The sequence below is a fragment of the Mastigoproctus giganteus genome, chromosome 9 (genome assembly GCF_048544385.1).
Source record: "Mastigoproctus giganteus isolate SK-2022 chromosome 9, ASM4854438v1, whole genome shotgun sequence".
Classification (NCBI taxonomy): domain Eukaryota; kingdom Metazoa; phylum Arthropoda; class Arachnida; order Uropygi; family Thelyphonidae; genus Mastigoproctus; species Mastigoproctus giganteus.
Window position 1 is genome coordinate 86,732,875 of NC_143583.1, and position 15,489 is coordinate 86,748,363.

Genomic DNA, 15,489 nt, shown 5'->3' on the forward strand with positions numbered 1-15,489 from the left:
CCTTTGAGACACTAAAGAAAAAAAAAAAAAAAATCACCTAAAATTTTAAGGTTAACTAAGTTTTTATAAAAAAAGATCCTCAAGTATTTCCTCCTTGGAGGAATTTGTCTACATCATAAATTAAAAGTCTGTCAGCAAAGTTAATGACGCTATCTTACAAATATCTTCTGAGGCGGCTGTCTGTCTCCACAGCAACCTTTGTTCTTTACCATTTTTATTGATTTTATTTTAATCTTTTTTAAGGACTGTTGGAAGGGCTTAGCTACGTTATCAAAAACATCTTTACTGATGGAACAAGTACTAGAATCTGTAGCCTTGCATAAGATTATATTGGGTTTAGGCTTAGGTTTTGATTGAGTGGAGTCTGTAGAAATAGCAATATTCAGGTTTTGTGTTGATGATGGTTAGACAGTTTGGTACTTGTATACAGGCAGCAGCACAGCACTGTCCCTTGAATTCTTTAAGGCATCTGCATGAGATGTGGTATGTGAAGCCAAAGATGAAAGAATATTGACCATTTTTTTGCTATTCCTCATTTCTAACTTTAAGTTTTTCATTGTCTATAAATAGATTGTTAAGAATAAATTCTAAGTCACTAAGTTTTTCCTAAAGAAAATTAGTAGTTACTTTAGTAAATCTATTGCTTTCATTAGTAAAAAGTTCAACAATTTCTTTATATATTTTATGAGCCTGAGCTCTACCATCATTCAGAGCATCAGCTATTGAAACAACAGTATTTGTTTGCTGATAGTCTTGATTTTGAGAATTATCATTAGGAGAAGAATCTAAAATTTAAAACAAATACACCAACCGTTTAACTATAATGGTTTAATACTGAAAACTATAAAATGTACCAAACGATACTACACTGTAAAATAATATATGCAAAAAACTGATTTACAAAATAAAATATACAATAAAAATTTTAAAAATATAATAAAATATAAATAAAAATATTTAAAATACAATAATATACAATAAAATTAAAAGCGATAAAACATTGACTGAAGCTTTCGGGGGGCTTCTGCCTCCTTTCTCAACAACAATGATGTTTAAGCAACACATCCTTAAGTAACAGGCTCACAGCACACGTGGCTGACCAGGCGCATGCTCAATATTTCTGCCATGTGATCCAGAACCGGAAGCGGCTCAGGAGCGTGGAAATATATAACGCTCGTCTTTTGCCAGGACCACGGCTTCCAGCAGGGGATGAAATCGAACACCCCTGTCCCTATTCATACTATTGTTCTCAGACAAGCCTATCCACATTGACCGGGCGCATAGGTTCTGGGACCATAAGTGGCTGGAGAGTTTGTGGATAGGCTCATCTGAGAACAATAGTATGAATAGGGACAGGGGTGTTCGATTTCACCCCCCCCCCCCTGCTGGAAGCCGTGGTCCTGGCAAAAGACGAGCGTTTTATATTTCCACGCTCCCGAGCCGCTTCCGGTTCTGGATCACATGGCAGAAATATTGAGCATGTGCCTGGTCAGCCACGTGTGCTGTGAGCCTGTTACTTAAGGATGTGTTGCTTAAACATCATTGTTGTTGAGAAAGGAGGCAGAAGCCCCCGAAAGCTTCAGTCAATGTTTTATCGCTTTTAATTTTATTGTATTTTATTGTATTTTAAATATTTTATTTATATTTTATTATATTTTTAAAAATTTTATTGTATATTTTATTTTGTAAATCAGTTTTTTGCATATATTATTTTACAGTGCAGTATCGTTTGGTACATTTTATAGTTTTCAGTATTAAACCGTTATAGTTAAACGGTTGGTGTATTTGTTTTAAATTTTGGATGTGTATTACTCTCCCAACTTCAGAGGCCTTTTTGAAGGAGAAGAATCTATTCTGAAAAGACTTACCATAGAGGATGCATTTAATTTTGCATCTGGTTGACTTGACGTTATGTCCTGTGTAGGTTCCAAAGGAGGAAAATCCTCATTTGAAATGCTAGTATTAATGACAACAGTAAATGTGTTGTCAATAAAATGGCTGTAAAAAGTGCTGTCAATAAAATGGCTGAATTTGAACTCCTAGTTATGGCAACTAATGCTGACATTAATTTTCAGTTAATATTTGTCTAACTATTTCTTTGTCCATACTGAATTCTGATACAGCCATTCTAATGTTTAAACAACAATCACTTCTAATCAATGTTCTCACTTGGTCCGCATTTTCATCAGTTTTCATGGATACTGGATGGCCAGGTCATTCATCATCTTCCACCTTCTCTCTTCCTTCTTAAAATCTTTTATACCATTCAAGCAGGTGAGCTCTTGACAATATCTTCCCAATAAATTTTCAAAATATTATGTCATATCTTTCAATTGGTGTTTTGTTTAGTTTTGTTAAAATGTCCGGAAAACTGCAAAAACACAAGGTATGAAAACCTGTCTCGCTGCAAAGCGAATGAGTGCATTGGAACATGATTTAGTAGACAACAGGGAAAGGTTCAGGGACAACCGTTGTGCCTTTGTTTTACAGGTGACATTTGGTGTATAGTGGTTGTGCATGCAGTCGTCATTATTAGCCACACACCTTGTATTAGCCACAACTTGTAGTCTCAGAGCAAACAAAAATCTCAATAAAATTACTACGCTCCTCATTTTGGCAAGGTGCAATGTAACTAAATGTTGGGCTTATTCATAGATTTTGAGGGTGCTTTTGATAGTATTTCTTGGCACAGCATTTTGATGGTCTTGAGGCAAGTAAAAGATAGTAAAAATATCTATTATGTTCTAAAAAGTTATTTAGAAATAGTACAGTAAAGCTATGTTCAGAACATAACTGTATTACAAGACAAGCTGTAAGGGGATGTCCACAGGGTTCAGTGTTTGGTCCACTGATGTGGAACATGATTTTGGAAGACTGGCTGAGGCAAGAATTATAACAGACTAGCAGCATATTCAGAGAAAATCATTGGAGAATATCAGTCTGGTTTCAGACCCAATCGCTCAACAACTGACCAGATTTTCATTTTAAGGCAGATACAGGAAAAATCATTTGAGTATAATATACACTTATTTAACCTATATGTAGATTTCAAACAAGCTTTTGATTCACTCAAGAGAGAGGAAATGATCCCCTTCTCCTGGGCATACCTGCAAAGATTGTTAGGCTCATAAAAGCAACTCTGGCTGCCTCTAAAGCAGTGGTGAGAATTGACAATGAGCTGACGACTCCCTTTGAGATTAATGCTCATGTTAGACAGGGCGATGCACTCTCTATTGTGTTATTTAGCTTGGTTTTAGAGATGGCCGTCAGAAAATTAGAAGTGATGGACACATAGGCACAAAGACAGTGCAGGTCTGTGCATATGCTGATGATGTCGCTATTATCAGTAGGACTAAAGGAGCACTGAAGAAAACAGTGGCCGGGCTGGATAGTGAAGCACAAAGAAGAGGACTTAGGATAAATAAAGTGAAGACAAAATATATGGAAGTCCAGAGAATGGCAGATAACACGGAAAATTTAAGAACCAACAGCTTCTTGTTTGAGCATGTTCAAAATTTCGCCTATCTAGGTTTAAGATAAAGTAATCCAACTCTATTACTAATGAAATTAAGTCCCATATCCTGAGTGGAAACAGATGCTTCTATGCACATGAAAAACTAATGAAGTCTAGAGTATTAAACAGACATTTAAAATTAAGGATATACAAATGTCTCATTAGACCAGTTGTAACATATGGTTGTGAAGCTTGGACATTAATGAGTAAAGATGAGTGGTTGTTGAGAGTGTTCAAGCGTAGAATTTTGAAAAAAGTCTTTGGGCCCGTACAAGACATTGATGGATCCTAGAGGATCAGAATGAACCATGAACTTGACAATTTTATGCAGGGTGTGGACATCGTCAGATTTGGGAAGAGCCAGACTTGCCTGGTTGGAACATGTAATGAGAATGGATGACAGCAGAACAACTAAGAGGATAATGGAATGGAAACCTATCGGGAGGAGGGCAAGAGGAAGACCAAGAAAAGATGGGTGGATGACATAGAAGAGGACTTAAAGACCATGAGAATAGGAAGCTGGAGAAGTTTGACTTCTGGGAGGGCTTACTGGTGGAACATTATTGAGATGGCTAAGATGGGTTATAACGCCAGAAGAAGAAGAAGGCTGAGGCAAGAATATGAAAATATTGATATGATTGCATATGTGGATGATCTGGTATGTTGGTAAGGGGAAACTCGAGAAAAGAAACAGAAGGGCAGTCAAACATGATAATGAAGGAGCTGTATAGCTGATGTAAAAGATATAAATTGACTGTTTTGAAAGATAAGATAAAAACATTACTGTTAAAAGAAAAACTATCAACAACAAAACAACCAACAGTTCGATTGAATGAGGTATGCATTACAGCAGAGTGTAATGCAAAATGATAGGGTTTAAGGTTTCAGAGTCGTGTAAAGAGCATAAGAGAAAAGGTAACAAACTTTGTTGAGATGATATCATGGATAACCAGAAAAGAAAAGAGGATAAAAGGAAAAGCATTAAACTTATTTTACAAATGTGTGTTCCTGTCTATAGTGAGTTATGGAATTCCAGGGTGGATTAGTTACATTGCAAAAAAAGGGATATCAGTAAGTTATACACTATACAAAGAAACATACTTATGAAACTTGCATTGTGCTACAGAACAGTTTCAACAGATGCACTTCAGGTAATAAATTGCCTGAGTGCCATAAATTTACCTGAGTGACAAACAAGTGCCATTAATAGCAGGCAAAATGCCATTAAACCTATATTTGGCATATATGGGTGTTACCATATCACAAGAGAGAGAGAGAGAGAGAGAGAGAGAGAGAGAAAAGGTGTCAAACATATGGTATTCAAGTGAACTTGGAACAAGTTAGTAAACATATGGCAAGTACGCTGGATGAACAGTGAAAGGGGGGGCAATAACAAGAAAATTTCTGCACAGAGTAGATGGATTATAATATAAAGAGATGAAATGGTTTGAACCAAAACTGCGAATTTTATTCTTATTGACTGGGCATGGATCTATTTCTGCAAAACTGTATGAGTTAGGAATATCAACAAATGACAGGTGTCATTGTGGAGATAGGGAAACATGGAGTAACAATGCATTCCATTGCACTGAGTATGTGGATCTCAGAATGGAATTTCAAGAATCAACTAAAGAAATCTGCACGTGGGAAGAAGACAAAGAATAGTGCATGTTGAAAACAGAAGAGACATTTAAGTCATTTTAGTGTATGGCAGTTGAAATTTTCTCAAAAGAAGAAGAATACTACTGCAGCATCAGGGTTTACAATAAGAAATATCAGTACATCATATGGTAATGAAATGGAAGTTTTACTTATATAGCTAGCTAGAAAAATCATAATAGCTGAAAACCCAGAATGGAATGTAGCTTATGCAGGACAAATGAATGTGTGGTAAAATTCTGAGTTAAAAGGTGGAATGCTTGTCCTGTAGCATTTTTACTCATTTCAAGAAATAAAATATACGAATACAACTGTGTTTGGACTTAGGGGAATTGTATTTCAGGAATGAAATATGTGAACATATTGTATCAGGAAGACACTGATATGTAGTGGCTCTGGACAGTATATAGGTAATCTGAAATGGAAGAATATTTGAAGGTGTCCTGTAGCAGCTTAGTTTGGTTATGAAAGATTGCCTAGGCTAGCTAAAAAAAAAAAGTTAAATGGCACAAGAATTTCGTGGGGAAAATACCACTGGAAGTAAAGGAACAAGCTTCTGGATCGGTATAGTGCAGATTATTATATATGGAGATAAATGTAGAAGAATACATGGTAGATTATAGTTCCTTCAACACATTTCATGGTATTGTGAATTTATGATGATATATAGATCATGAATTCATATGGGCAACCCGTGGTGCTGCATCTGTAGGATGAACAACTGTCATAGGATGCACAGTTCATTGTGCTGTGCATATTGACAAGAGGTGGTAATTAATTACAATGCAGTTCCTTATGCTGCAATACAGAAGGTGTGGTAATTGGTTTATGCAGCTCTTTGTGCTGCAATCCGGAAGATATATTATTAGTTTATGATGCAGCTCCTTACACTGCACCAGGGTAGATAAAATGTTACAACCCTAATTCATTGATTTGTATTCATTGATTACTGAGTTCTATACAAGTATGGACTGGAACCAACTTATGTGTGATAATTTATATATTATACAAGTCTGCTATGGAGCAGAACAGATGTGCAACATAACATGGAACGGACTTGCTAGGTATGGTAATAGTAGTAGTAATGTACATAAATACATTGCGGATTTGCCATAGTCTGGCTTAGGACTACCCTAACTTAAGAAATAAAAAATAAATAAAAAACTCCTCCTTCAACTAATAAGAGTCTGACTAATGGAAGCTTTTCTTTTTATACCTTGGTTCAACTAACATGAATATTTTTTATCCAGAGTGAACAATACAAGGTTGAATCTATATATTGTTTTAAGAGCCACAAATAAATGAGTTACTGATATACAGTAAATGTACTACTGTGCATAAGCTAAACAAAGTAAAATAATACTTTAACATATGAAAAACAGAGCAACATTTCTTAATCTGGCGCATACAAACCCTCTATTACTAATAGCCTCAGTGATATAAGGGTTAAACCCTTATACCCTCAGGGATATAAGGGTTTTCAAAATCTAGAAAGTTCAGAGAAAGCATATTTTATAGTGTTCTGAATCTAAAACAAACTCTCAACTGTAAAATTGTTACTTATTTATAAATAACATTAATTAAAGGTACATATCCCTTATGATACATAAGGGACACACATCTTTAATTTGGCTTATTAAGAATGCTTATCATATAAATAAACAAATTATCATAATAATACATTAGCATCAGCATCATCATCACCATTAGCATCATTAGAGGCATACGATGCAATAAAACAAGCTTATGCAGCATCAGTAAAAATAAAAACCTCCCATTTTACCCTTCCATTCTTTTCAAATGCCTGTCCAACTCAGACTTAAATTTATTTAGGCTATCAACTTCCACAACAAAAGATGGAAGTCTGTTCCACCAATCAACTACCCGCTGGCTAAAGGCAAATTTCCACACATCTACTACAACTGTCCTTCCTCAATTTGAATCTGTACCCCCTCAGGTTCTTAATCTGAGCAAGAAGAAGAATCCCACCAGTATTCAGCTTGCTCAACCAATTCAAGGCCTTATACATCTCTATCAGGTCACCTCACAGGTGCCTACTCTCCAGGCACTGCAATTTGCAGAACTGAAGCCTTTCTTGGTAAGAGTACCCCTTTTATTCCCCTCACTAATCTTGTTGCCCTTCTTTGTACTTGTTTTAGCAACTCCAAATCCTTCCTAAAATGAGGCCTCCAGACCTGTAAACAGCACTCTAGGTGTGGCTTGACCATTGCCTTGTATAACGGAATAATCACCTCCCTGTCCCTGCTAGCAAAATTCCTATATATAATTCACAAGACACCATGATGTGCCCTGGCAGCCCTTCTGCACAGCTCAGCAAACTTCATATTTGACTGCATAATTTCCCTCAGGTCTTTTTCACTTTCCACTTCCCTGAGTGTAATACCACACAGTTGGTAAGTTTCTCTTGGGTTATTGCTACCCATATACAGTACTTTGCATTTGTCAATGTTAAACTTCAGTTGCCACTTCTCAGCCCATTTGCCCAACTTATCTAGATCCAGTCGGAGTAGCATACTGTCTTTACCTGTCGTTAACAACCCTGCCAACCTTTGTATCATCTGCAAACTTGGACATTAAACCTGATATACCTTCATCAGTATCATTGATAAATATACAAATCAACAATGGGCCCAACACTGAACCATGGGGAACACCACTAATAACATTTGTCCACAAAGAGTAGTCTCCATTGATTACCACTCTCTGCCGTCTCTCACTCAACCATCCCTTTATCCATTGTAGCAACTTACCCTTAATGCCTCTCCAATTGGTACAGCGGTCTTCCATGTGCAACAGTATCAAAAGCTTTCCTGAAATCCAAGTATAAGATATCAAAATTATATATGGCATTCAGTTCCTTTGTGACCATAGTATCCAATCAAATTTAATAAACCCATGCTGTGTCTTAACTATTACTGCAGTCTTGTCTAGATGATCCTGCAATGCTTCTTTAACTAGTGATTTCATTATTTTCCCAGAACACAAGTTAGACTAAAGGTCTATAGTTACCTGTGTCCCTTTTGAACCCCTCTAGTCCATGAGGACCTCCCCTGAGTCTGGGGACACTCATAATTATGGGTAAGGGTTTGCTTACTTCCTTTACTGCCTCCTTTAATATAACTGGATTGATTCCATCCACTTCAGGTGCCTTTCTTATGTTTATCTTTTACAATTTCGCCTCCACTTTGCTGGGGCACCTCCATAGCCAGGTGGGCAGGAACAGCAGTGCGTAGCACATGCTTCTTGATTAGACCGGAGTTCAAGCCTGTGAGCCACCAAATACAGAAAGGTCAGGGAATGACCACCGCATATTCCCGGAGCAATATGGCCTTAGTTGCTAATGCTCCTAAAACCAAATAACAACAACAAATCCTCTTTACTTGCAGTTATTACAAAATCATTTAGCTCCCTGCCAGAATTTGATAAACTTCTGGCATTCCCCTCCCTGAATAACTCATGTATGAATGTAGATGCAAAATACTCATTCAGTTTTTCAGCCACTTGAGCAGGATCATCAACAGTTGAACCATCGATATCAAGTGGACCAATCTGATTCATCCCCTTCCTTCTAGAGTTTACATAAATAAAGAATTCTTTACTGTTTTTCTGTGCATCTTTACCAAAGATTTCTCATAATCTGCCTTCGCCTGCCTAACCTCCTTTGTGACTTGATTACAGACTGATTTATATCTGCCATAGGCTTCTGTGTCACATGAAACTTTATATGCATCCCATACATTTTTCTTCTCTGCCACGAGCCTCATTAGTTCATCTGACATCCATTTAGGCCTAAACCTTGAACAGTATTTCTTAGTTGGAATGAAAAGCCTAGTAGCCTCCAAAATTAAGTCGCTGAAGGCTTCCCATTTAGAATTCAATGTTGGTAACATTATCAGTTGATCCCACTGTACAGAATTTAAAAACTGTCCGAGACCCCTGTAGTCACCTTTACGAAAGCAAAAGCCCTTCGGAACCTTTAGCCTTGATGGTAGTTACATCCTTAAATAATTCCCACATCAGTACATTGTGATCACTGTCACCCAGTGGTTCCTTTATCTGCAAATTCTTAATGCATGAATAATCACTGCTGATAATCAGATCAAGAGTATTACTCCCTCTAGTTGTCTCTCGAACATGTTTCTGTAGAAAACAGTCATCCAATAAATCCACAAAAGTCTTGCTAGTGTGCAAGTGACCAATCCACATAAATTAGATACATAAAACTTACCATCAAGATCATTCTGATAGGTTTCAACAGTCATCCAGTCTATTGCTGGCCCACTCCCATTAATGGAAAGAGCTGATATCTTGACACTGTACTGTGCTCCTCGTTCTAATCCTTTAATAAGAAATAAACAATTTAGTAATATACACAACAGAAGAAAAATTTTTCACCTCTATTAAAATAAAAAAATTAAATTAAATATTATAGCTGACATAATAAATTCTTGAGAATTCTAGCATTTTTGTGATGTTTATAGTCCATATCATCACCACAAATATAGACCTCTGTCTTGTTATAAAAGGTACACCCAAAGATAACAAATAAAAATTTAATATCTCAATAAGAAAACCTTCACTGTTTGAAATTCAATTGTAGTTCTGCTCCATTTTATCAAAATCGAATGACAATTCATATGTAAGATTTCAAGGTGATCTGTTTATATACAGATTAACCTTAAAATCTTATAATGTGTTCTTTTGCATAATTATTTGAACATCTCTTTGAATAATTATTTCAAGAGACCTTCAATAACATACATACAAAGCATTTTAGGGCTAAAATCCTCAGGTTGTGAAGAAGTTAACTGATGCATGAGTTCGTGTAAATACATCATTTCTGTTTGTAAAATAATAAAAGAAGTTTACCTTAATATAGTACGTAGAACCCTTCCGTATGATACTCTCCAGAAATTAAAATGTAAAATTGAAATACCCAGGTATAACCTATTGATACACATAATTATGGAGGCTTTTTTTGAACAGCTTGGTGCAAAATTACATTAAATTAACGCTAAGATACTCGGCCCAAAGTTACCATATTTCGTTTCTAAAATACTGCCTTCAAAACAACATCATTCTGAAGTTTGCTAGGGTCAATTTAAATCAAAAAATTTCACGCATAAAACAACTAGCACTTGCCACATCACATAATATCGTTAAACTTGTTAAAATCTCGATATACTAATAAACAAAAATACCTTTCCCAGGATAGGAAGCTTCACAATAAATTAAAAAATTATTTACATCCTAACGATTGGTCTGTATTGAAGACCTCCATTGATTTGCGATGGGAAGCACAGGCCTCAGATATAAAAAACAGACATATTAACAAATTGCAAACATTGTCGCGGGCTTGCGACCAAGTTGGGGGATGACCCCCCCTGCATACACACAACATGCTACCACAGAATACGTCAGCTAGTTCGCGAACACCCCCTCGCCCAGCATTCAACGAACCGACATATCAACAGGTTACAAATCTTTCCTCTTATATGCTATCGCAGGACCAGATTTCACTTTTATCCAAAGGATTAAATTATAATTTAATCCTTTGGATAAAAGTGAACATGAAAGTTCAGCTTTATGTGAACTTCGGGAAAATAAAGACATTATACAAAGGGCATATAAAGGAGATACAGTGGTAACACTCGATAAACCTGATTATATTAATAAGTTAGCATCATTTGTTTCAGATACCTCCATTTATCTTGAAGTAGACCCGGCACTATTTACCAATTTAGTCAATCAATACAATAAAACGTTAACCACATATCGAAAAAATGACTACATTACTATGGCTCAGTTAAAGGAATTGAAGGCCAGACATAGAATATTTTACACTTTTAGGTCAGGTAAAATTACACAAGACTGGATTTCCTATTTGGCATACTGTTTCCTACAGAAACTCGGCATTTTCATCCTTAGCCACAGATGTACCATATTTCTCCATGTATAAGACGCACCTTAATTTTGGGGCCCGAAATTTTAAAAAAAATGTATTACATAAAGTTATTGAACTCAAGTTTTATTCATCATAAAATTCATACAACTCCTCATCACTATCAAAACTCCCATCCATTAGCTTGTCCTTATCTGTGTCTGATGACGAATCACTGTCTTCATATATTGTCTCATCCTCAGTTCCATCTCCGACATTTGAAATGCCACACTTCTTAAATGACTTGACAACGATCTCAATCTTGATATTATCCCAGGATCTTTTCACCCAGGTACAAACTTCTCCAATAGTTGGTTTCTTCACTCTTCCTGCTGGTGTTAAATTGTCCCCAGAAGACTTCATCCATTGGTTCCATCCGTCTCTCGTGGCAGCTTTGAAGGGTTTGTTAATGCTGACATCAAGTGGTTGGAGCTGTGATGTCAAGCCTCCAGGTATGACGGCAAGTTTTGTTTTTTGCTCTGCAGCAATCTTCTTTGTGTTTTTTGTTATGAGTGCCCTGAACTGATCAAGCACCAATAGGGCAGGTTTGCGTAAGAGCCCACCTGGTCTCCTGCTCCAAACTTTCTCAAACCAGATCTTCATCCCACCCTCATCCATCCAACCCTTGTCATGAACGTGGACAATCACTCCTCGAGGAATGTCTTCTTTTGGCATTGTTTTGCATTTGAAAATCAGCATAGGAGGCAGCTTGGTTCCGTCGGCACAACGAGCTAGAACAACTGTATAATGGCTCTTTTCATGTCCACTTGTCTTCACAGTTACAGTTTTCACCCCCTTCTTATCAACAGTTCTGTTACTTGGGACATCAAATTGAAGGGGGGACTTCGTCCATATTTGCAATCTGTCCCAACTCAAACTGATGTGTCTTCCGACATTGAACGACAAAACGATGAAATTCAAGAACCTTCTGCTCATAGCTTTCAGGCATCTTTTGGGCAAGTCTGGTGCGTGTACGAATGCTTAGTCCATTCCGTTTCATGAACCTGAAGCACCAATTGTGTCCTCCTTTGAAATCAGTAACTTCTTTTTCAACAGCAATTCTTCTTGCCTCATGCTGAACCATCGTTGTGGACACAGGAATTCCAATTGCCTTTTGCTCTTCAATCCATGTCTTCAATTCTCTCTAAATCAGGCCATTTTGCTGACTTGCCTCTCATGGCCTTCTTCTGCCGTGGCATTTTCAGTAGGGTTTCTTTTTCCCGTAGTCAGTCTAGGATTGTTTTCTCAGTTGGAGGAGGACCAAACTTACGTTTGGCAGAAGCAGCACGATTTCCATTCACTTTTGCAAACTGGATCACTTTTAACTTGAATTCAGCACTGTACGAAAATCTTTTCTGAGCCATTTCTGGCCAGAACGTGGCAAAACGTAACCTAATATACCGGTAACAAGTGCCAAACAATGAGCGCAAAGACAACAAGCACGAAAAAGCGGGAAATGAAAGTAAAAAAATCTGCAACCACTGTATAAGATGCACCCAGTTTTTAGACCCCAAATTTTTTGAAAAAAAGGTGCTTCTTATACATAAGGAAATACGGTATATAGCATTATAAAACCCTTCAGACAGGCGATACAATTTTGGATTAAGAACTACAATACATTATTTAATAACCTTAAGGATTGTAGACTTGGCAATAATGACAATTTATTCTCAATAGATGTTACCTCATTATATATGAATGTAAACGTCGAATACATATTACATATTATTTGGGATATGTTAAATAATAACTTGATACCGATTAATAATACGAAGCTTCCTATTAAGGAAATTTTTCATTTAATTAAACTGTTAGTTGAGGCCAACTATATCATCTTTTGAGACAAAGTGTACAAACAAATTTTTGTTTGTCAATGGGATTGAGCCTGAGCAGCTTAATGTTGGAGATCTATCTCTAAAAATTGAGCATATACATTTGACGCATTTTCGATCCCATATCACATACTATGGTATTTAGATGATGTTCTAGTTATTACTGATAGTAGTACTATCCAAAACATCTTACATTCGTTTAATAATATTCATTCCAGGCACAAATTTACATTGGAAACGGAGGATAGGGATAAAAAGTCATAAAATTTTCTAAATTTCACGCTTACTCGGGACTCGAATAAAATCCAATTTAACATCTATTGAAAACCTACAAATACCGGTATGCTTCTACATTATAACAGCTATCACCCGTTCACCTACAAAAGATCGATTATCTTTAATAAATTTCTAAATGCCTACAAATATTCAACGACAGAATCTGCTTTGGGCTCAGAAATACAAATATTAACCAGCAGATTCTTAAACAGGGGTTATCCCCTTGTTACAATAAACTGAATTAGGGTACAAGCTAAGGATAGGATACAAAATACTACACCAACCAACAATAGTAATATCAAAAAATACTTTATTTCTGTCCCATAGGTTGAATAGTGGCACAAACAGCTTAACAGTTTCTTTAAAGATACTGAACTTAAAATTGTGGCCAGGCCAATACAGAAATTACACACTACACTAAACAATCGCTCAGTCCTTTCCTCGTTCACAACACAAATTAATGACCTGGTATACAACATTTCTTGCAGTGATTGCGACTCGTCTTACCAGGGTTCAACACGTTTTCCTTGGAATATTCGTGTTAATCAACATGCGGCCTCAGTTTGTGCTTCTCATTAAGCAGCTTCAGAATTAGTCTTTCACACCGTTAACGAAAAATATACTTTTTTATTTGACGAAGCCAAATTCCTTATGTCCAATGTAATTATACGTGAAAATTCTGTTAATGTTCGTCAGCCATATCTCATCTCCGATTCGTGGACTTTTACGTGCATGCACGAAGACAAATAATCCCTATTTAAGTTTCATACTCAACCCTATTCAGTAATTTTCATTCCTGTAGAAGTAGTAGTAGTGGCATGTGATGCAAGAAAACAAGTGTATGAGCTTACGCAGCATCGGCCAAAAAAAAAAAAAAAAATACACCATTCCCTCCAAATGCCTGTCCAGTTCCTCCTTAAATTAATTCAACCTATCACTTCCACAGCGACAGATGGAAGTTTGTTCCAGCAATTAACCACCCGCTGGCTAAAGGCAAATTTCTGCACATCTATTCTGCATCTGTCCTTTCTTAATTTGAATTTATGCCCCCTTAGGTTATAATCTGAACAAGTGGAAGGATCCCATCAGAATTCAGCGTGCTCAACCCATCCAAGGCCTTAACACCTCAGTCAGATCACCGCGCAGGAGCCTAGTCTCCAGCCACTGCAATTTGCAGAACTTAAGCCTCTCTTAGTAAGAGGATCCCTTCATTCCCCTCACCAATCTTGTTGCCCTTCTCTGTACACGCTCAAGTAAATCTACATCCTTCCTAAATTGAGGCCTCCAGACCTGTACGCAGTACTCAAAGCGTGGCCTGACCATTGCCTTATACAGAGGGACAATCATCTCCTTTTCCCTGGTAGTAAAATTCCTATATAACATTGACAAAACCCCATGACCTGCCCTGGCAGCCTGTCTGCATTGCTCAGAAAACTTCATATCTGCCTGCACAATTACTCCCAGATCTTTTTCATTTTCTACCACCTTAAGTGTAGTACCATGCAGTTGGTATGTTTCTCTGGGGTTACTTCTACCCATATTCAGTACTTTTCATTTGTCAAGGTTAAACTTCAGTTGCCACTTCTTAGCCCATCTGCCCAAATTATCTAGATCCTGTTGCAGTAGCACACTGCCATTACTGTCATTAACAACCCTGCCAACCTTTGTATCATCTGCAAACTTCGATATTAAGCCTCATATACCTTCATCAATATCATTGATAAATATACAAAACAACAGTGGACCCAACATCGAAACCTGTGGGACTCCACTAATAACATTAGTCCATGAAGAGCAGCACCCATTGATTATCACCCTCTGTCTTCTCCCACTTAACCATCCTTTTATCGATTGTAGCAACTTACCCTTAATACCATTCGGCTCCAATTTGTACAATAGTCTTTCATGCGCAATAGTGTCACAAGCTTTCCTGAAATCTAAATATATGATATCAAAATTATTTTTTGCATCCAGTTCCTTTGTAACCACATCATAATATCCTATCAAATTTGTCAGACAACACTTTCCCTTAACAAACCCATGCTGTGTCTGAATTATTGCTGCAGTCGTGTCTAGATGATCCTGCAATGCATCTTTAACCAGTGACTCCATTATTTTACCCGGAACAGAAGTTAAACTAACTGGTCTGTAATTACTCGTGTCACCCTTCGATCCCCCTTTGTGAATTGGGGATACATTTGGGGATACAGTCGAACCATCGATGTCAAGTGGACCAATCAGATTCA

The 15,489-nt window shown here is 37.0% G+C and overlaps 1 protein-coding gene across 3 annotated transcripts in view; it reads right to left on the bottom strand.

The window, feature by feature from the left end:
• The window catches only part of fra (neogenin protein frazzled), a 442,642-nt gene that overhangs the window by 159,440 nt on the left and 267,713 nt on the right, over window positions 1-15,489 (bottom strand). For all 3 annotated transcript variants that reach the window (XM_090381703.1, XM_090381704.1, XM_090381702.1), the window contains exon 13: window positions 9,423-9,533. In XM_090381703.1, coding sequence (XP_090237829.1) covers window positions 9,423-9,533 — 111 coding nt within the window. The remainder of the gene's footprint in view (window positions 1-9,422; window positions 9,534-15,489) is intronic.